Source organism: Somniosus microcephalus, chromosome 28 (genome assembly GCF_052327205.1).
Source record: "Somniosus microcephalus isolate GS21.2 chromosome 28, FLI_Smic_1.0, whole genome shotgun sequence".
Classification (NCBI taxonomy): domain Eukaryota; kingdom Metazoa; phylum Chordata; class Chondrichthyes; order Squaliformes; family Somniosidae; genus Somniosus; species Somniosus microcephalus.
The window spans coordinates 11503348-11526055 of NC_141014.1; the positions used below are offsets into that span (position 1 = coordinate 11503348).

Consider the following 22708-nt stretch of genomic DNA (forward strand, 5'->3'; position numbering starts at 1 on the left):
ATCACCGTTGTGATGTAGGAAATGCAGCAGCTAATTTGCGCACAGCAAGCACCCACAAACAGCAATGTGATAATGACCAGATAATCTGTTTCTAGTGATGTTGGTTAAGGGTTAAGTATTGGCCCCAGGACACTAGGGATAACTCCCCCTGCTCTTCAAAATAGTGCCATGGGATCTTTTACATCCCATCTCAGAGAGCAGATGGGGTCTCGGTTTAACGTCTCATCCGAAAGGCGGCACCTCCGACAGTGCAGCATCCCCTCAGCACTGCACTGGGAGTGTCAGCCTGGATTACGTGCTCAAGTCTCTGGAGTGGGATTTGAACCCACAACCTTCTGACTCAGAGGCGAGGGTGCTACCCACTGAGCCACAGTGTCTCCTCATTGGCCTTCAGTATGTTGGAGTGACCTACACGGGGCAGTCTGTGATACGCTTGCCACTTTGACGTGCTGCATGTCCGAGGCACACACCAGGTTTACTCTTCACCAATTGCAGAATCTAGGAACTCAGGTGAGGCAAGGAGGCATCTGGGGTGAGGCTGCCTCCTGTCTCAGCCCAGTGCTGCTCAGTGTCAGATCGAGGCCCGAGCCCTTACACTCTTTCTTTCTTGACACAAATCCGCCCTACAGCTCAATCCTGATATCGCATATGGGCCGAAGGAAATCTTTCCACTCCATGCCCAGGAGTTCCGCAACATGGAAGAGAACTTGTTGATAACTTGCCAGTTTCACCTCCATCGGGATTCTGTTACCATTGAAGAAAGACCAAAATGCCCCTTCTCGGTCTGGCCCTGAGAGACATTGTCCCATCTAAAGCTGGCCTCCACTCGAACCCCCAGGACTTGATATCAATCAATAATTGGGACACACACCCCGTGTCTCTTCCAGTCGGTGCCTTTGAGATCTCCCCTTGAGCTATGGAATCCATATTGCCCCCACCTCAGGGCACCAGTGACACATGGCCCAGTGCTGATAATAATAATAAGAATAATAATCAACTTTATTGTCATTGTTAGTGCACAAGTGCAGTACAACGAAATGTAGGCTTGCGGCTCCCGAGAGTGTACATTTAGATTAAGACATTTAAACATTCAACATACATTTGGCTTGTAATACATTAACATAAACATAACCATAATAAAGTGCATTGGCAGATGTGCAGGCTTTAGAGTTTATTTGTGGAGTTCAGTAGGATGACAGCCCTGGGAAAGAAGCTGTTCCTAAATCTGGTCATACGGGTGCGAATGCATCTGTAGCGTCTCCCAGATGGCAGGAGGGCGAACAGACTGTGGCTGGGGTGGGTAGGGTCTTTGATGATGGTCCGTGACCTCCGTAAACAGCGTTTCTGGTATATGTGCTCTATGGTCGGTAGCCGGGTGCCGGTAATGCGTTGGGCAGTTTTGACTACCCGCTGCAGGGCTTTCCGGTCATAGTAGCTACAGCTGCCATACCATACTGTGATACAGTTCGTCAGGATGCTCTCTATTGTGCAGCGGTAAAAGTTAGAGAGGATAAGGGGTGACAGGTTACATCCCTTCAGCCTCCTTAGGAAATATAGGCGCTGCTGGGCCTTCTTCACCAGAGAGGAGGTATTGAGGGACCAGGAGAGGTCTTCCGTGATGTGGACTCCGAGGAACTTAAAGCTGTCCACCCTTTCCACCACAGCCCCATTGATGTGAATGGGGGTGTGACTTCCGCCTTTAGGCTTCCTGAAGTCCACAATGATTTCTTTGGTTTTCTTGATGTTAAGGGCCAGGTTGTTGTCGGCGCACCACTTCACGAGATGCTGGACCTCCTCCCTGTAGGCTGACTCATCGTTGTTGGTGATCTGGCCTACTACCGTGGTATCATCCGCAAACTTGATGATGGTGTTGGAACCATGAACAGCCACACAATCGTGGGTGAAGAGGGAGTAGAGGAGGGGGCTCAGCACACATCCTTGTGGGGCCCCTGTGTTCAGGATCGGGGGGGGAGGTGTGGTTACCTAATTTGACAGACTGGGGTCTGTTTGTTAGGAAGTCCAGGGTCCAGTTGCAGAGGGAAGTGTTCAGGCCAAGAGTTTGGAGTTTGGTGGCCAGCTTGTTGGGGACGATAGTGTTGAATGCTGAGTTGTAGTCTATGAACAGCATTCTGATGTAGGTCTCTTTACCATCTAAGTGATTTAGTGCAGAGTGTAGAGCAGCTGTGATTGCATCCTCCGTTGATCTGTTTGCACGATAGACAAACTGGTGTTGGTCAAGAGAGGCGGGAACACTGGCTTTGATGGTGAGTAGATATTTATGGGTGTGTACTAATGACACAACGTAGTGTGGGCTGTGGAAATTGACTGCCAGGTGCGGTAGGGGAAGAAAGAAAGACTTGTATTTCTATAGCGCCTTTCACAACCACCAGACATCTCAAAGCACTTTACAGCCAATGAAGTACTTTTGAAGTGTGGTCACTGTTGTAATGTAGGAAACGCAGCAGCCACTTTACACACAGCAAGGTCCCACAAACAGCAATGTGATCATGACCAGATAATCTGTTTTTTTTGTTATGTTAGTTGAGGGATAAATATTGGCCAGGACACCAGGGATAACTCCACTGCTCTTCTTCGAAATAATGCCATGGAATATTTTTACATCCACCTGAGAGGGCAGATGGGGCCTCGGTTTAACGTCTCATCCGAAAGACGGCTCCTCCAACAGTGCAGCACTCCCTCAGTACTGCACTGGGAATGTCAGCCTAGAATTTGTGCTCAAGTCTCTGGAGTGGGACTTGAACCCATTACATTCTGACTCAGAGGTGAGGGTGCTGCTCACTGAGCCATGGCTGACGCTCTAGTGTCCGATAACGATCTCGTCAAGGAAGCTCTAGTCAGGTCTCCATTGAATCTTTTACAGCACGTTCCACAGTGAGACGAACAAGAGCTACATGGACACGCTGATCCGTCGGCTCCAGATGTACTCGAAGAACTTAGAGCGCCTGGTGGAGGAGAGAACCGTCCTGTACAAGGCCGAGCGCGACAGGGCAGATCATCTCAACTACATGCTGCTGCCAAAGTGAGCAAGATCGCTCTTTGTTTGTCTAGCTGGCTGTGTTTGGTTCTCTTATCTCTATCAGCTTTACTGTGTATCTCTCTATTTCCTTGTTTGTCTGACTGTTTATTTCTCTGGCAGTATATCAATCCTGCTAGCTATTTGGCTGCCCATCTGTATGTTTGTCGTACTGTCTGTGCATCTCATTGTCTGGTTATCTATCTCGCAGTCTGGTTGTCTGGATAGATATATCTGGTTATCTGGCTGTCTGTCTGCCTATAGATCTGCCTGACAACTGTCAGTCTGTCTCGCTGTCTGATTATCAATTTGCACGGGCATTGTTCTGTCTTATCATGGAATCTTACAGCACAGAAGGAGGCCATTTGGCCAATCGTGTCTGTGCCGGCTCTTTGAAAGTTCCACCCCCCCTGCTCTGTCCCCGAAGCCCTGCAATTTTTAACTTTTCAAGTATTTATCCAATTCCCTTTTGAAAGTTACATAGAAACATAGAAGATGGGGGCAGGAGTAGGCCATTTGGCCCCTTGAGCCTGCTCCGCCATTCAATGAGATCATGGCTGATCATCCAAATTCAGTACCCTGTCCCTGCTTTCTCCCCATATCCCTTGATCCCTTTAGCCTTAAGAAATATATCTAACTCCTTCTTGAATATATTTAATGAATTGGCCTCCACTGCCTTCTGTGGTAGAGAATTCCACAGGTTCACCACTCTCTGGGTGAAGAAATTCCTCCTCATCTCAGTCCTAAATGGCTTACCCCTTATCCTTAGACTGTGACCCCTGGTTCTGGACTCCCCCACCATCGGGAACATCCTTCCTGCATCTTGTCTGTCTAATCCTGTTAGAACTTTATAAGTTTCAATGAGATCCCCCCCTCATTCTTCTAAACTCCAGCGAGTATGAGTCTAATCGACCCAATCTCTCCTCATACGTCATTCCTGCCATCCCAGGTATCAGTCTGGTGAAACTTCGCTGCACTACCTCCATGGCAAGAACATCCTTCCTCAGATAAGGCGACCAAAACTGCACACAATACTCAAGGTGTGGTCTCACCAAGGCCCTGTACAACTGCAGCAAGACATCCTTGTTCCTGTACTCGAACCCTCTCGCTACGAAGGCCAACATACCATTTGCCTTCTTAACCGCCTGCTGCACCTGCATGCTTACCTTCAGCGACTGGTGCGCGAGGACACCCAGGTCTTGTTGCACTTCCCCTTCTCCCAATCTATTGTCATTCAGATAATAATCTGCCTTCCTGTTTTTGACACCAAAGTGGATAACCTCGCATTTATCCATATTATACTGCATCTGCCATGCTTCTGCCCAATCACCCAACCTGTCCAAATCATACAATTGAATCTGCTTCCACCGCCCTTTCAGGTAGCGCGTTCCAGATCATTACATAGAATAAAAAAAGCAGGAGTAGGCCAGTAGGCCCTTCAAGCCTGCTCCGCCATTCAATATGATCATGGCTGATCCTCTATCTCAATACCATATTCCCGCTCTCTCCCCATACCCCTTGATGCCATACAACTCGCTGCATAACATTTTTTCTCCTCATCACCACCCACTGGCTTTTTTGCCAATGATCTTAAATCTGTATCCTCTGGTTACCGACCCTCCTGCCAGTGGAAACCGTTTCTCCCCATCTACTCTATCAAACGCCTCATCATTTTGAACAGTATTAAATCACCCCTTACCATTCTCTGCTCTATGGAGAACAACAGCCTTGCTATCTGTCGGTATATCTGTTTAGCTGTCTCCCTGCCTTGTTCAGTTATTTGTCCAGTTGGGTTTTGTATCTGTCTGTAACTCTATTTAGGTACCTCTTTTTATTATTCATTCTCGGGATGTGGGCGTCGCTGGCAAGGCCGGCATTTATTGCCCATCCCCAGGTCCTGAGAAGGTGGCGGTGAGCCGCCTTCTTGGCCCACTGCAGTCCGTGTTCATTGTTTGTTGCGGTTTGATATGACCGTGAGGCTGCCTCGGCCATTTCAGAGGACAGTTAAGAGTCAACATTGTTGGTGTGGGACTGGAGTCACATATAGGCCGGACGGTTTCCTTCCCTAAAGGACATTAGTGAATCAGTTGGGTGTTCACAACAATCCAGTCACTTTTACTAGCTTCTTATTTCCAGATTATTTAAACTGAATTTAAATTCTCAAACAGCCATGGTGGATTTGAACTCACGTTTCCTGAGTTACTAGCCCAGAAACAGAAGCACGACACCGTACTGGGTATTTGTCTGTTGGTTTATATCTGGTCCTATGTACTGAGGACATCTCCATCAACTGAGTTGGTGACTGGCGTGGGTGGCTGAGTACTACAGGTCCTGGACACGGGGTCCTGGCCGGAGTGGACACGGGGTCCTGGCCGGAGTGGACACGGGGTCCTGGCCGGAGTGGACGGGGGGGTCTGAGGCCGGAGTGGACGGGGGGTCCGAGGCCAGAGTGGCCGGGGTTCCTGGCCGGAGTGGACGGGGGGTCCTGGCCGGAGTGGACGGGGGGTCTGAGGCTGGAGTGGACGGGGGGTCTGAGGCTGGAGTGGACGGGGTGTCCGAGGCCAGAGTGGACACGGGGTCCTGGCCGGAGTGGACGGGGGGTCCTGGCCGGAGTGGACACGGGGTCCTGGCCGGAGTGGACACGGGGTCCTGGCCGGAGTGGACACGGGGTCCTGGCTGGAGTGGACGGGGGGTCTGAGGCCAGAGTGGACGGGGGGTCCGAGGCCAGAGTGGCCGGGGTTCCTGGCCGGAGTGGACGGGGGGTCCAAGACTGGAGTGGACGGAGGGTCCGAGGCCGGAGTGGACATGGGGTCCTGGCCGGAGTGGACGGGGGGTCTGAGGCCGGAGTGGACGGGGGGTCCGAGGCCAGAGTGGCCGGGGTTCCTGGCCGGAGTGGACGGGGGGTCCAAGGCTGGAGTGGACGGAGGGTCCAAGGCCGGAGTGAACACGGGATCCGAGGCCGGAGTGGATGGGGGGTCTGAGGCCGGAGTGGATGGGGGGTCCGAGGCCAGAGTGGAGGGGGGGTCCGAGGCCGGAGTGGACGGGGGGTCCGAGGCCGGAGTGGACACGGGGGGTCCGAGGCCAGAGTGGACACGGGGTCCGAGGCCGGAGTGGACACGGGGTCCGAGGCCGGAGTGGACGGGGGGTCCAAGGCCAGAGTGGATGGGGGGGTCCGAGGCCGGAGTGGATGGGGGGTCCGAGGCCGGAGTGGACACGGGGGGTCCGAGGCCGGAGTGCACACGGGGTCCTGGCTGGAGTGGACGGGGGGTCCGAGGCCAGAGTGGATGGGGGGTCTGAGGCCAGAGTGGACAGGGGGTCCGAGGCCGGAGTGGACGGAGGGTCCGACGCCGGAGTGGACACGGGGTCCGAGGCCGGAGTGGACATGGAGTCCTGGCTGGAGTGGACACGGGGGGTCCGAGGCCAGAGTGGACGGGGGGTCTGAGGCTGGAGTGGATGTGGGGTCCGAGGCCGGAGTGGACGGGGGTCCGAGGCCGGTGTGGACGGGGGGTCCGAGGCCGGAGTGGACGGGGGGTCTGAGGCCGGAGTGGACGGGGGGACTGAGGCCGGAGTGGACGGTGGGGTCTGAGGCCGGAGTGGACACGGGGTCCGAGGCCGGAGTGGACGGGGGGTCCGAGGCCGGAGTGGACGGGGGGTCCGAGGCCGGAGTGGACGGGGGGTCTGAGGCCGGAGTGGACGGGGGGGTCCGAGGCTGGAGTGGACACGGGGTCTGAGGCCGGAGTGGACACGGGGTCCGAGGCCAGAGTGGATGGGGGGTCCGAGGCCGGAGTGGATGGGGGGTCCGAGGCCGGAGTGGAGGGGGGGTCTTACTATCTGTTTTTATATTTTTTGCTAATTTACTTTCATAATCTATCTTCCCTTTCTTAATCAATCTTTTTGTTATTTTTTGCTGTCTTTTAAAGTTTTCCCAATCCTCTATCCTCCCACTAGATTTGGCTACCTTATATGCCCTTGTTTTTAGTCGAATACTATCCTTAATTTCTTTACTTAGCCACGGATGGCTCTCTTTTCTTTTACACCCTTTTCTTCTCAGTGGAATATATATTTTTTGGAAGTTGTAAAATAACTCCTTAAATGTACACCACTGATCATGTATTGTCTTACCCTTTAATCTATTTTCCCAATCCACTCTACTCAATTCCGCTCTCATACCTTCATAGCCTCCTTTATTCAAGCTTAGCACGCTTGTTTGAGATCCAACCTTCTCACCCTCTAATTGAATATGGAATTCAACCATGTTATGGTCACTCATTCCAAGGGGATCCTTTACTAGGACATTTTTAATTAATCCCGTCTCGTTACACAGGACCAGATCTAAGGTTGCTTGCCCCCTGGTCGGTTCAGTTACATACTGCTCAAGAAACCCATCCCTAATACACTCAATGAACTCATCCTCAAGGCAGCCCTGCCCAATTTGATTTGTCCAATTAATATGATAGTTAAAATCCCCCATAATTATAGATGTTCCCTTATTACAAGCCTCAACTATTTCCTGATTGATACCCCGTCCAACAGAATTGCCACTGTTCGGAGGCCTATAGACTACGCCCACTAGTGTTTTTTTCCCCTTATTATTCCTTACCTCCACCCAAACTGTTTCATTATCCTGATCTTTTGACCCAATATCATTTATCTGTATTACAGTGATTCCTTCCTTTATTAACATAGCCACCCCACCTCCCCTTCCTTCCTGCCTGTCCTTCCTGATCGTTAAATAACCTGGTATGTTTAATTCTCAGGCATTGTCACCCTGCAGCCATGTTTCTGTAATGGCCACAAGATCATACCCATATGTAGTTATTTGTGCCATTAATTTGTCTATTTTGTTACGAATGCTACGTGCATTCAGATAGAGAACTTTCAAATATGTTTTGTGACACTTAGTTCCTGCTTTTGCCCTTTTTATTATTTTACCTTTTACTCCATACCTTCTGCCCCTTCCTGACACGCTCTGGTTTTTAATTTCCCCACTGCTACCTAAGTCTATGACCTTCTCTGTTGTCATTTTTATTATTTGCTCTCTAGGAACCTCCCCCCCACTAGTTAGTTTAAAGCCCTCTCTACAGCCCTAGTTATATGATCCGCCAGGACTCTAGTCCCAGCACTGGCCAAGTGAAGCCCATCCCAATGGAACAGCTCCCTCCTGCCCCAGTACTGGTGCTAGTGTCCCAGGAAGCAAGCCCCATTTCTCCCACACCAGTCTTTGAGCCACACATTTAACTCTCTAATTTTATTTGTCCTAGCCAAATTCGCTCGTGGCTCAGGCAATAATCCAGAGATTATTACCCTTGTGGTTCTGCTTTTTAATTTGGCCCCTAGCTGCTCAAACTCCCTCAGCAGAACCTCCTTCCTTGTCCTATCTATGTCGATTACTCAGGGGATTAGAACATAAGAACATAAGAATTAGGAGCAGGAGTTGGCCATACGGCCCCTCGAGCCTGCTCCGCCATTCAATAAGATCATGGCTGATCATCGACCTCAACTCCACTTTCCTGCCCGATCTCCATATCCCTTGATTCCCCTAGAGTCCAAAAATCTATCGATCTCAGCCTTGAATATACTCAATGACTCAGCATCCAGAGCCCTCTGGGGCAGAGAATTCCAAAGATTCACAACCCTCTGAGTGAAGAAATTCCTCCTCATCTCAGTCTTAAATGGCCGACCCCTTATCCTGAGACTATGCCCCCTAGTTCTAACTCTCCAGCCAGGGGAAACAATCTCTCAGCATCTACCCTGTCAATCCCCTTCAGAATCTTATATGTTTCAATGAAGTCACCTCTCATTCTTCTGAACTCCAGAGAGTATAGGCCCATTCTACACAATCTCTCATCATAGGACAGCCCTCTCATCCCAGGAATCAATCTAGTGAACCTTCATTGCACCGCCTCCAAGGCATGTATATCCTTCCTTAGATAAGCAAATACTACAATGTACAAATATAAATCCTAAATACAATTAGAAAAATGTATAATGGGTTAATTACTCTTCATAAGAACAGTTCCGTATATAAGCAGAAAATCTCTGAAATCTTGATAATTGGTGCAAGCCATGTGCTTCCTTACTCCAGCACACATTTCCGTCACTGAGAACGTCACTCCTAGAAACTCCTGTATTTTTTCAGTCCCGTCTTTAAACACTCGATTCATTTTCAGATGTAAGTTAAGAGTAAAATTTAAAACGCAAAAGCTTAACATTTATATATGTAACCAGATAGGAGTCAGCCAGCCATTCATGTCTCCAAAACTTCATTCATAGCCTAAGTTAGCTCGACATTCACAATCATCAGCAAAATTCAGAGCCTAGGTCCCCTGTATTATCAAATTTAATAAGCGAGCCACAGTCCTCTCTGACATTCTCCTTGGCCCCTGCTGATGCGACGCTGACATCCAACGGACCACAGTCTGCGTAGGTTCACCAGAACGATAGCCGAACTTCAAGGGTTAGGTTATGAGGAGAGATTACACAAATTAGGGTTATATTCCCTGGAATTTAGAAGGTTAATGGGTGATCTGATCGAAGTTTTCAAGATATTAAGGGGAACAGATAGGGTAGATAGAGAGAAACTATTTCCGCTGGTTGAGGATTCTAGGACTAGGGGGGCAGAGTCTAAAAATTAGAGCCAGGCCTCTCAGGAATGAAATTAGGAAACACTTCTACACACAAAGGGTGGTGGAAGTTTGGAACTCTCTTCTGCAATCAGCAATTGATGCTGGATCAATTGTTAATTTTAAATCTGAGATTGATTGTTAATCAAAGATATTAAGGGATATGGGGCAAAGGCGGGTATATGGAGTTAGGTCACAGATCAGCCATGACCTCATTGAATGGCGGAACAGGCTCGAGGGGCTGAATGGCCTCCGATGTTCCTTTTGGGAAGCCCCTTGGTCTTTGCTTGGCACAGAGTTGCCAACCCTCCAGGATTGGCCCTGGAGATTCCAGGAATTGAAGATTAATCTCCAGGACACTCGCTGGGAGCAACACCCGGGGGGAAAAATCACAGGGGCCTCAAAACATGGTGTTTTATTTTCATTTTCTTTGAACACTTTTGGTTATTAGTTATAAAAATATCAAACATGGGACTAGAGGCTGTTTGACTGACGGTCAGTAGACTTCCAATCGGGTAATGCAGCCTACTCGCATTCTGATTGGTGCAGGAAGGTGGTAGAGTTTAGAGGAATGGGAGGTGATCTCATTGAAACATACAAAATTCTTACAGGGCTTGACAGGGTAGACGCAGGGAGAATGTTTCCCCTGGCTGGGGAGTCTAGGACCAGGGATCACAGTCTCAGAATAAGGGGTCGGCCATTTAAGACTGAGATGAGGAGAAATTTCTTCACACAGAGGGTGGCGAACCTTTGGGATTCTCTACCCCAGAGGGTTGTGGAGCCTCAGTCGTTGAGTATATTCAAGACAGAGATCGATAGATTTTTGAATATTAAGGGAATCAAGGGATTTGGGGATAGTGCAGGAAAGTGGAGATGAGGTAGAAGATCAGCCATGATCTCATTGAATGGCGGTGCAGGCTCGAGGAGCCAAATGGCCTACTCCTGCTCCTATTTCTTATGTTCTTATGTTATGTACCGCGAAGATGGACGTGTCGGGTGACCAATGGCGGGAGTGTGGGGGCGGGGCAGTTGGAAGCAAGAGGTCATGTGATGGCACCTCCAGGAATATGTCCAACCCGAGTTGGCAACCCTACTTGGCACCTCCCTAATGACGGCAAAGTTGAGATCGAGGACTCTTATGGGAGAAGCTAGATCTACTTCCATACTCCTTTGCTGCTCCCTCACACCTCTTGTGACTCCCATTTCCTGTGATGACATCATGAATCCAGGTTCTACAGGAAGGATATGCACAATAAAATTGCTTTGTACATATCGCCCGACTTCGCCCCTCCCTCAGCTCATCTGCTGCTGAGACCCTCATCCATGCTTTTTGTTACCTCCAGACTCGACAACACCACCCCTGGCTGGCCTCCCATCTCCCACCCTCCGTAAACTTAGGCTCATCCAAAACTCTGCGGCCCGTATCCTAACCAAGTCCCGTTCACTCATCACCCCTGCGCTCGCTGACCAGCATTGGCTCCCGGTCCGGCAACACCTCAATTTTAAAATTCTTTTACAGGTACTTGTTTTCAAATCCCTCCACGGCCTTGCCCCTCCCTATTTCTGTAACCTCCCCCGGCTCTACAACCCTCTGAGACCTCTGCGTTCCTCCAACGCTGGCCTCTTGCGCATCCCTGATTTTTATCACTCCACCATTGGTGGCCGTGCCTTCAGCTGCCTTGGCCCTAAGCTCTGGAATTCCCACCCTAAACCTCTCCATCTCTCTACCGCTCGCTCTCCTCCTTTAAGATGCTCCTTAAAACCTATCTCTTTAACCAAGCTTTTGGTCACCTGTCCTAATATCTCCTAATGTGCCTAGTTGTGTCTGAAAATGCTCCTATGAAGAGCCTTGGGACGTTTTATTACATTAAAGGCACTATGTAAATGCAAGTTGTTTTTTGTTAGTCTATTTTTCTCCTCAAAAGGAGCAAGAAGTGAGTGTTTCTCTTTGGCTTTCAATCCTAGGCCAGTAGTGATATCGCTGAAGACAACGGGCCAGGTTAAGTCTGAGCTTTTTGAAGAAGTGACCATCTACTTCAGCGACATCGTGGGGTTCACCACCATCTGTAAGTTCAGCAGCCCCATGGAGGTGGTCGACATGCTAAACGACATTTACAAGAAATTTGACCAAATCCTGGACAATCACGACGTCTACAAGGTACGAAAGGGCTAAGCGGTCGGACTTGGGAGGTTCCAGCTTGGGCAGAGTTGAGTTCTTGTTGCTGAGGTAAATGTCATTCACATTGACCTTGGCCAGACCACACTTAGAGCACTGTGCACAGTTCTGGTCTCCATATCACACTTAGAGCACTGTGCACAGTTCTGGTCTCCATATCACACTTAGAGCACCGTGCACAGTTCTGGTCTCCATATCACACTTAGAGCACTGTGCACAGTTCTGGTCTCCATATCACACTTAGAGCACCGTGCACAGTTCTGGTCTCCATATCACACTTAGAGCACCGTGCACAGTTCTGGTCTCCATATCACACTTAGAGCACCGTGCACAGTTCTGGTCTCCATATCACACTTAGAGCACCGTGCACAGTTCTGGTCTCCATATCACACTTAGAGCACCGTGCACAGTTCTGGTCTCCATATCACACTTAGAGCACTGTGCACAGTTCTGGTCTCCATATCACACTTAGAAACATAGAAGATAGGAGCAGGAGTAGGCCATTCGGCCCTTCGAGCCTGCTCCGCCATTCAACGAGATAATGGCTGATCATCCAAACCCTAGCACCCGGTCCCTACACCAACAGCCATCCCACCCAAGCCCTATCCCCGTAACCCCGTAACCCCACGTATTTAATCCCCCTTAACACTAAGGGTCAATTTTTATCATGGCCAATCAACCTAACCCGCACATCTTTGGACTGTGGGAGGAAACCGGAGCACCCGGAGGAAACCCACGCAAACACGGGGAGAATGTGCAAACTCCACACAGACAGTCACCCGAGGCCGGATTTGAACCCGGGTCCCTGGCGCTGTGAGGCAACAGTGCTAACCACTATGCCACCGTGCTGCCCTTAGAGCACTTAGAGCACTGTGCACAGTTCTGGTCTCCATATCACACTTAGAGCACTGTGCACAGTTCTGGTCTCCATATCACACTTAGAGCACTGTGCACAGTTCTGGTCTCCATATGACACTTTCAGAACTGTGCAATGAAATAATTAATTGGTTGAAAAGCGCTTTGGGATGTCCTGAGGTGGTGAAAGGCGCCATATAAATGCAAGTTCTTTCTTTCTTTCTTATGGAAGTGTCCACAATGACACTGTGCTTGTTTATTCGGATTAGGTGGAGACTATCGGAGATGCCTACATGGTGGCATCAGGTTTGCCGAGACGGAACGGAAACAGGCACGCAGTCGACATCGCCCGGATGGCGCTAGACATTTTAAACTTCATGGGGTCATTCGAGCTGGCTCACATGCCTGGCCTGCCCATCTGGATTCGGATAGGTGTTCACTCAGGTAATGAAGGAGGTGCTGCACAACTAATGTTCCCAATGGGGAGTGTGTGGGAGGCGAGTGGAATACGTGTGGGGCGTGGGGAGTGCGAGTGGGGGGCGAGTGGAGTACGTGGGGGGTGAGTGGGGATTGCGCGGGGGGCGAGTGGGGATTGCGCGGGGGGCGAGTGGAGTACGTGGGGTGCGAGTGGGGATCGCGTGGGGGGCGAGTGGGGATTGCGCGGGGGGGGCGAGTGGAGTACATGGGGGGCGAGTGGGGATCGTGCGGGGGGTGAGTGGAGTACGTGGGGTGCGAGTGGGGATCGCGCGGGGGGCGAGTGCAGTACGTGGGGGCAAGTGGGGATCGTGCGGGGGGGCGAGTGGAGTACATGGGGTGCGAGTGGGGATCGCATGGGGGGGCGAGTGGAGTACGTGGGGTGCGAGTGGGGATTGCGCAGGGGGCGAGTGGAGTACGTGGGGATCGCGCGGGGGGGCAAGTGGGGATTGCACGGGGGGGGCGAGTGGAGTACGTGGGGGGCGAGTGGGGATCGTGCGGGGGGCGAGTGGAGTATGTGGGGTGCGAATGGGGATCGCGCGGGGGGGTGAGTGGGGATCACGCGGGGGGCAAGTGGAGTACGTGGGATGCGAGTGGGGATCGCGCGGGGGGCGAGTGGAATACACGGGGGGTGAGTGGGGATTGTGCGGGGGGCGAGTGCAGTACGTGGGGGGCGAGTGGGGATCATGCGGGGTGCGAGTGGGGATCGCGCGGGGGGCGAGTGGGGATCGCGTGGGGGCGAGTGGGGATCGTGCGGGGGCGAGTGGAGTATGTGGGGTGCGAGTGGGGATCGCGCGGGGGGGGCGAGTGGGGATCGCGCGGGGGGTGAGTGGAGTACGTGGGGTGCGAGTGGGGATCGCGCGGGGGGGCGAGTGGGGATCGTGCGGGGAGGCGAGTGGAGTACGTGGGGTGCGAGTGGGGATCGCGCGGGGGGCGAGTGGAATACGCGGGGGGTGAGTGGGGATTGTGCGGGGGGCGAGTGCAGTACGTGGGGGGCGAGTGAGTGGGGGTAAAAAGTGCTGGGAGTCAATGCATCGAGAAGTATCTTTGAGTCATTGTCCTTCACCCTGGATATTTGAACATGAGAAAGAAAGATGTCAAGGCCTTGGAGAGGGTGCAGAGGAGATTTGTTAGAATGGTGCCAGTGATGAGGGACTTCAGTTACGTGAAGAGAATTAATGGAGGTGTTCAAAATTGTGAGGGGTTTTAATAAAGTCAATAGGAGAAACTGTTTCCACTGGCAAGAGGGTCGGTAACATGAGGACACAGATTTAATTTAATTGGTAAAAGATCCGGGGGAGAGATGAGGATAATTTATTTTACTCAGTGAATTGTTGTGATCTGGAATGTGCTGCCTGAAAGGAGATTCAACAGTAACTTTCAAAAGGGAATTGGATAAATACTCGAAGGGCTGGGGGAGAAAGAGCAACAACAACAACTTGTATTTATAAACCGCCTTTAACGTAGTAAAACATCCCAAGGTGCTTCACAGGAGCATTAGTAAACAAAATTTGACACCGAGCCACATAAGGCGATATTAGGGCAGGTGACCAATGTCCTGGTCAAAGAGGTAGGTTTTAAGGAGCTTCTTAAAGGAGGACAGAGAGGTGGAGAGGCGTCGAGGTTTAGGGAGGGAATTCCAGAGCTTAGGGCCCAGGCAGCTGAAGGCACGGCCGCCAATGGTGGAGCGATTAAAATCAGGGACGCTCAGGAGGCCAGAATTGGAGGAGCGCAGAGATCTCAGAGGGTTGTAGGGCCGGAGGAGGTGACAGAGATAGGGAGGGGCGAGGCCATGGAGGGATTTGAGAACAAGGGTGAGAATTTTAAAATTGAGGTGTTGCTTAACCGGGAGCCAATGGAGGCCAACGAGCACAGTCAAGTCTAGAGGTAACAAGCAGTGAAGTGGGACTAATTGGATATTGTGGCAGAACCACTGAATGACTCTGGCTAATTGTATATAATTCTCTTTAACAGGGTTCTAACACCAGCCTAAACCTGTACCATTGTGTTAGGCATTACTGTGTTTTGTATATAGAGTTTGCATGTACAGGGCGTGGCCCCTTTAAGAGCGCGGGAAAACGTGGGCAAACGCGATGACGTCACGTCGCAAACCACGGGACTGCCCAGTCAGTCCTCGTGGCATCTCCGTTGAGTAAAGACCTGTTTAATCGTTCTCTGGTGTCGATCTCAGTTATTCGTAGGAATTTGTTAATTCCTACATTGGTGACCCCGTTTTTGTGAACGTTTTCACAGAAGAAGAGCACAGCATGGAAGCGAACGCCGTTTCTCTAAAGCTACCGCAATTCTGGGAGCAGCAAGCACCCTCCTGGTTTATTCAGGTCGAGGCCCAATTCGCCCTGAGGAACATCGATGCGGATCAGACCAAGTATCTTTACGTGGTCTCTGCACTCGACAGCTCTACCGCCTCTCAGATCATCAGCCTCCTCGAAAACCCCCCAACGGAGCACAAGTATGAAACCCTCAAGGCGCGGTTACTGCAGGTTTTCGCTCACAAAATCGGAGCGTGCCCGTCGATTACTCGCTATGCCCGGGCTCAGGGACTCCAAGCCTTCAGAGTTGATGAGCCAAATGCTCACACTCCTGGGCTCAGAACGGGAATGTTTCCTATTCCGCGAGATTTTCCTCAGCCATCTGCCTGAACAGGTACAAGCTGTCCTGGCCAGATCTGATGTTGAAGACTGCGCAACACTCGCTGCGGAGGCTGACAAAATTTTCGCTGTAATTCGGCAGTACTGCGCTGCCACAAGGCACCCATCCCCCGCAGACACCGCCCCAGCTCGTCCGCCTGCTGGGCTGTGTTTCTACCGTGCGCAGTTTGGCACGAAAGCGAAGCGTTGCCGCCCTCCCTGCAGTTTTCACCCCAAAAAAAACAACGACTGACACTGCGACCACCGAGGAATGGGTCTAACGGGCACCCCGCGGCCGCGATGGCGATTGGCAATGCCGGAAAATTGCTCTTCATCACCGATACTCTCTCCAGTCGTCGTTTTCTGTGCGACACCGGAGCGCAGTGCAGCATTTTACCCGCGTCCGCCCTCGATGTGCAGACGGGGAATCACGGCCCCGCCCTTGAAGCGGCCAATGGCAGAACAATTCGGACCTTCGGCAGACGGCGAGTGGAGTTGTGCCTCGGGGGGCAACGTTTTCACTGGGAGTTTGTTACGGCCAAAGTTTCCCAGCCCCTCCTCGGCGCGGATTTCCTGTGCGCCAACAGCCTCCTGGTCGACATTAGGAACCGGCGGCTGATCAACGCAGCAACTTTTAATTCTCTTCCGTGTTACCGCAGTAACATTACATCACGCACCGTCTCCTGTGCGTTCCCGACTCCTGATGAGTTCGCTCGCCTGCTCAGAGAATTCCCCGACCTGACAAGACCCACGTTCTCCTCCACAGCCATGAAACATGGTGTGGAACACCACATCACCACCAACGCGCGGGCCCGGCGCCTAGAACCTGGCAAGCTGGCGGTCGCAAAGACGGAGTTCGCAACCATGGAACGGTTAGGGATTATTCGCCGGTCGAATAGTCCCTGGTCTTCACCCCTCCATATCGTCCCGAAGCCTGGCGGCGGATGGCGGCCATGCGGCAACTATCGACGACTAAATGACGCCACCACTCCTGATCGGTACCCGATCCCCCATATCCAGGATTTCTCTGCCCATTTGGCAGTGAACACCGTGTTCTCAAAAATCGACCTCGTCCGGAGCTACCACCAGGTCCCAGTTCATCCACAAGACGTCCAGAAGACCGCAGTCATCACCCCATTCGGCCTCTTCGAGTTTTTACAGATGCCTTTTGGGTTGAAGAACGCCGCCCAGGCTTTCCAACACCTGATGGACTCCGTGCTGCGGGACCTCAAGTTCCTCTTCGTCTACCTGGACGATATTCTAATTGCCAGTCCTACTAAGGAAGAACATACCTGTCACCTATGCACCCTTTTTTGACGCCTCAGCCAACACGGCCTGATTATCAACCCAGCCAAGTGTCAGTTTGGCCTGCACCAAATTGACTTCCTGGGGCATCGCATCACCTCAGAGGGAGCGGTTCCTTTACCTTCGAAGGTAGAGGTGGTGACATCCTTTCCACACCCGCAGAACATAAAGGCCCTGCAGGAATTCCTAGGCATGGTAAACTTTTACCACCGTTTCGTGCCTAAGGCAGCACTACTCATGCAGCCCCTGTATGAGGCCCTCAAGGGCAGGACTGGCAAGAACCCGGTGGACTGGACAGATGACATGGCCCGAGCATTCACTGACACCAAAAGCGCCTTAGCCAACGCGACTATGCTGGCGCACCCGCTGCCAGGAGCCACCATCGTCCTCACCACCGACGCGTCGGACTACGCAGTCGGTGCCGTGCAACAGCAGTGGGTGAATGGGACGTGGCAGCCGTTGGCATTCTTCAGCTGTCAACTATGGCAGAACGAGAGAGCATACAGCACGTTCGACCGGGAGTTGCTCGCCCTTTTTCTGACCATCCGCCATTTTCAGTTCCTTCTGGAAGGATGTCCTTTCACCGCTTTTGTGTACCATAAGCCGCTGACCTTTGCAATGTCCAAGACCGCCGAACCGTGGTCAGCCCGATAGCAGCGTCAACTGACCTACATATCTATAGTAATCTCAGATGTAATGCTTAAGTTATCCACCAGAGGGAGACACATGCTAAGGGATTATATTTACTAGTATTAAGGTAACATTGCATTATGGGTAGAATGACTCATAGGATCCTCCATTTTTGCACCGTGCAGTAAGAATTAGAAGTGCATGCCTGTAGCTGTAAGAGCTATGTTCTCTCCTAAACTGTGCAATTAAAAAGATAAGTTTTGGGTTCCTGAAGTCTCACTTATATCAGTTATTGGACCTTACCACTCGGATATCACATTTGGCGACGAGAATAAACAGGTCTCAACTTGAAGAAGGGAAAATACAAGATCACTGCATCTGAATCATGGCTACTCGAGTAGGAGAGACTTCTGCTTTTGATGTTCAAAAACAAACATGGATCGAATACTGTGAGTTGCTAGAGCAATTCTTTGTGGCAAATGATATAGATGATGTGGGAAAAAGGAGAGCTATTTTGCTCACTTCCGTGGGAAGTCAGACGTATAGTTTACTGAGAAACTTATGCAGTCCTGAAAAGCCTGGAGACGTAACATTTGCTAACTTAGTGGCCTTGCTAAAGGATCATTTCAATCCCAGACCGAGTGAGATTGTACAGCGTTTCAAATTTAATTCGCGGAACAGGAACCCGGGAGAGTCTGTATTGGATTATGTTGCGGTGTTGAGAAAACTGGCACATGATTGCAATTACGGGAACAGTTTGAAAGACATGCTGAGAGGTAGGCTGGTTTGCAGAATAATGGATGCTCGAATGCAGAGGAGATTATTGTCCGAGACTGGGCTTACGTATGAAAAAGCATTGGAATTTGCTCAATTAATAGAGACAGCTAACCGTGATGTACAAGAAATACAAGGTTCAGGCTGGTCTACCACGAAGCAAGTTGCAGGTCAGATGGTTGTGCACAAGTTAAATATGGGTCCGAAGTTTCAACGTGAGCATATGAAAGCATGTTATAGATGCAATGGCGATCACCTGGCAAGGGAATGCAGGTTTCTGGAGGAAAAGTGCCACAAGTGTGGGAAAAAAGGACATATACAACGTGCATGCAGGGCAAAAGCCCCTGAAAAGGAATACAAACCTAAAGGGGGAGAAAAGCAAAACCTGGTAAGAGAAGTGAAAAAACAGGGAGCACATCACATCAGTGGAGAAGCTGAGAAAGAAGACGACGTGTTCATAATGCATAGTATGGTAGAGGACATTCCTAAAGTGGATCCTATCACTTTGCAACTGATAGTAAATGACACTAAGGTGAACTTTGAGGTGGATACTGGATGTGGCATAACCATAATGAACAGGGAGGAATAGTCAAAATTGTGGAACCGTGCAAAAGTTCCAGCCCACAGCCCCGAGACCGGAGAAGCAGCGGACCTGCGCGGGAGCAGCCCGAGGCGGCGGAGGTTAAAAGGGAGCAACCAGAGGCACCGAGGCCCACAGCCCCGAGACCGGAGAAGCAGCAGACCTGCGCGGGAGCAGCCCGAGGCGGCGGAGGTTAAAAGGGAGCAACCAGAGGCACCGAGGCCCACAGCCCCGAGACCGGAGAAGCAGCGGACCTGCGCGGGAGCAGCCCGAGGCAGCGGAGGTTAAAAGGGAGCAACCAGAGGCACCGAGGCCCACAGCCCCGAGACCGGAGAAGCAGCGGACCTGCGCGGGAGCAGCCCGAGGCGGCGGAGGTTAAAAGGGAGCAACCAGAGGCATACCAATCCAGGTTCCGGGAGAGAGGTAAAAAGTAATCCAAGTGTGACGTCAGCAGGAAGCAGGTAAGTGATTGGTTGGTGAGTATTTCTCTCTTTTCAATACAAGCTTGAATTCTGTGGTGTTAAATTTCTAGGGTCTCTGTGTTGTAGTGGGGACAGTTGGTAAATAAAGCGCCCTAGAGTATACCTGTAACTGGGGTGTTGAATACATTTTTTAATTAATTAAAGGAGTAAGTCATGGCAGGAGAGCTCAGACCCGTGTTCTGCTCCTCTTGCTCCATGTGGGAAGTCAGGGACGCTGCCAGTGTCCCTGGCGACCATTTGTGCGGGGCATGCATCCAGCTGCAGCTACTTGTAGACCGCATTGCGGTGCTCGAGCTGCGGGTGGATGACTTTTGGAGCATGCGCGATGCTGAGAGGGTCGTGGATAGCACGTTTAGCGAGTTGTTCACGCCGCAGAGTAGGGCTGCACAGGCAGAAAGAAATTGGGTGACCATCAGGCGGAGCAACAGAGGCAGGCAGGAAGTGCAGGGAACCCCTGCGGACATCCCCCTTTCAAACAGGTATACCAAGTTGGATACTGTTGAGGGGGATGACTCACCAGGGGAAGGCAGCAGCAGCCAGCTTCCTGGCACCAGGGACGCTTCTGCTGCTCAGAAAGGGAGGAAAAAGAGTGGGAGAGCAATAGTGGTAGGGGATTCTATCGTAAGGGGAACAGATAGGTGTTTCTGTGGCCACAAACGTGACTCCAGGATGGTTTGTTGCCTCCCTGGGGCCAGGGTCATGGATGTCACTGAGCGGCTACAGGGCATTCTTAAGGGGGAGGGTGAGCAGGCAGAGGTCGTGGTCCACATTGGGACCAACGACATAGGTAGGAAGGGGGATGAGGTCCTGCATCAAGAATTTAGGGAGCTAGGTAACAGATTAAAGAGCAGGACCTCAAAGGTTGTAATCTCTGGATTACTCCCAGTGCCACGTGCTAGTGAGTATAGGAATAGGAGGATAGAGCAGATGAATGCGTGGCTAAAGAGTTGGTGTAGGGGGGAGGGTTTTACTTTCCTGGATCACTGGGCCTGCTTCTGGGAAAGGTGGGACTTGTACAAGTCGGACGGGTTGCACCTGAACCAGAGCGGGACAAATATCCTTGCGGGGAGGTTTGCTAGCACTGTTGGGGGGGGTTTAAACTAACTTGGCAGGGGGATGGGATACAGAGGGGAGTTGAAATAGGGGGTGATGTGCTGCCAATTATAGAGAAAAAAACAAGTCAGCTTGGTAGACAGGGCAAATATATAAGGGCAAGGCTGGATGGCATCTATTTTAATGCAAGGAGTCTTGCAAATAAGGTGGATGAACTGAAGGTGTTGATAAACACATGGGAGTATGATATTGTTACTATCACGGAGACATGGTTGAGGGAGGGGCAAGACTGGCAGCTCAATATTCCGGGGTACAGAATCTTCAGGCGAGACAGAGGGGGAGGTATAAGAGGAGGGGGTGTCGCAATATTAATTAAGGGGTCAATTACTGCAGTAAGGAGGGATGATATATTAGCAGGTTCCTCTAATGAGGCCATATGGGTGGAGCTTAAAAACAAAAAGGGGGCAAGCACTTTGCTGGGAGTGTACTATAGGCCTCCAAACAGTCAGGGGGAGATAGAGGAACAGATATGTAGGCAAATCTCAGAGAAATGTGCAAATAATAGGGTAATAATAATGGGGGATTTCAACTTCCCCAATATTAACTGGGATAGTCAGAGTGTGAAAGGCTCAGAGGGTGTAGAATTCTTAAAGTGCATCCAGGAGAGCTTTTTGAGCCAGCATGTAGAAAGTCCTACAAGAGAGGGGGCGGTACTGGACCTAATTCTAGGGAATGTGGCCGGCCAAGTGGAAAAAGTGTTAGTAGGTGAGCACTTTGGTGACAGTGACCATAATATGGTGAGATTTAAGGTGGTCATGGAAAAGGACAGGGATGGGCCGGAAATAAAGGTTCTAAATTGGGGGAAGGCCGATTTTAATAGGATAAGGCAGGATCTGGCCAAAATGGACTGGGATCAGCTACTTGTAGGAAAATCCGCATCGGAGCAATGGGAGGCTTTCAGAAGGGAGATTGAGATCATACAAGGGCAACATGTTCCCGTAAAGGTCAAGGGTGGTTCCAAAAACCACAGGGAACCTTGGATGTCAGGGGATATACGAGAATGGATTAGGAAAAAAAGGAGGGCTTTTGGCAGATACAAAAGGCTAAAGACGGAGGAAGCCCTAGAGGAGTACAAAAAGTGCAGGGGGATACTTAAAAAAGAAATTAGGAGATCAAGGAGGGGCCATGAAATAACACTGGCGAGCAAAATAAAGGAAAATCCTAAGATGTTTTATAAGTATATTAAGGATAAGAGGATAACTAGGGAAAAAATAGGGCCGATTAGGGACAAAAGTGGCAATCTGTGTGTGGAGCCGGAAGATGTAGGAGGGGTTCTAAATGAATTTTTTGCATCTGTTTTCACTATGGAGAAGGACGATGTAGACATAGAAATAGGGCGGGGGGACTGTGATATGCTCGAACATATTAACATCGAGAGGGAGGAGGTATTGGCGGTTTTAGCTGGCCTAAAAATGGATAAATCCCCAGGCCCGGACGAAATGTATCCCAGGCTGCTGTGTGAGGCAAAGGAAGAGAATGCGGGGGCTCTAACACATATATTCAGGACCTCTCTGGCCACAGGGGATGTGCCAGAGGACTGGAGAACCGCTAATGTAGTACCATTATTCAAGAAGGGAAGTAGGGAAAAACCAGGGAACTACAGGCCAGTGAGCCTAACATCAGTGGTAGGAAAATTATTGGAAAAAATTCTGAGGGACAAAATTTGTCTCCACTTGGAGAGGCAAGGATTAATCAGGGATAGTCAACATGGCTTTGTCAAGGGAAGATCATGTCTGACTAATTTGATTGAATTTTTTGAGGGGGTGACTAGGTGTGTGGATGAGGGTAACGCAGTGGATGTGGTATACATGGATTTCAGTAAGGCCTTCGATAAAGTCCCGCACAGGAGACTGGTCAAGAAGGTAAGAGCCCATGGAATCCAGGGTGCCTTGGCACATTGGATACAAAACTGGCTTAGTGGCAGAAGGCAGAGGGTGATGGTCGAAGGTTGTTTTTGTGACTGGAAGCCTGTGGCCAGTGGGGTACCACAGGGATCGGTGCTGGGTCCCTTGCT

The 22708-nt window shown here is 50.8% G+C and overlaps 1 protein-coding gene across 1 annotated transcript in view; it reads left to right on the forward strand.

The window, feature by feature from the left end:
- Window positions 1–22708, forward strand: part of LOC147098791 (guanylyl cyclase C-like) — a 248285-nt gene that overhangs the window by 196283 nt on the left and 29294 nt on the right. The window contains exons 21-23 of the mRNA XM_085969476.1: window positions 2882–3040; window positions 11623–11815; window positions 12958–13132. Of these exons, the coding sequence (XP_085825602.1) occupies window positions 2882–3040; window positions 11623–11815; window positions 12958–13132 (527 nt within the window). The remainder of the gene's footprint in view (window positions 1–2881; window positions 3041–11622; window positions 11816–12957; window positions 13133–22708) is intronic.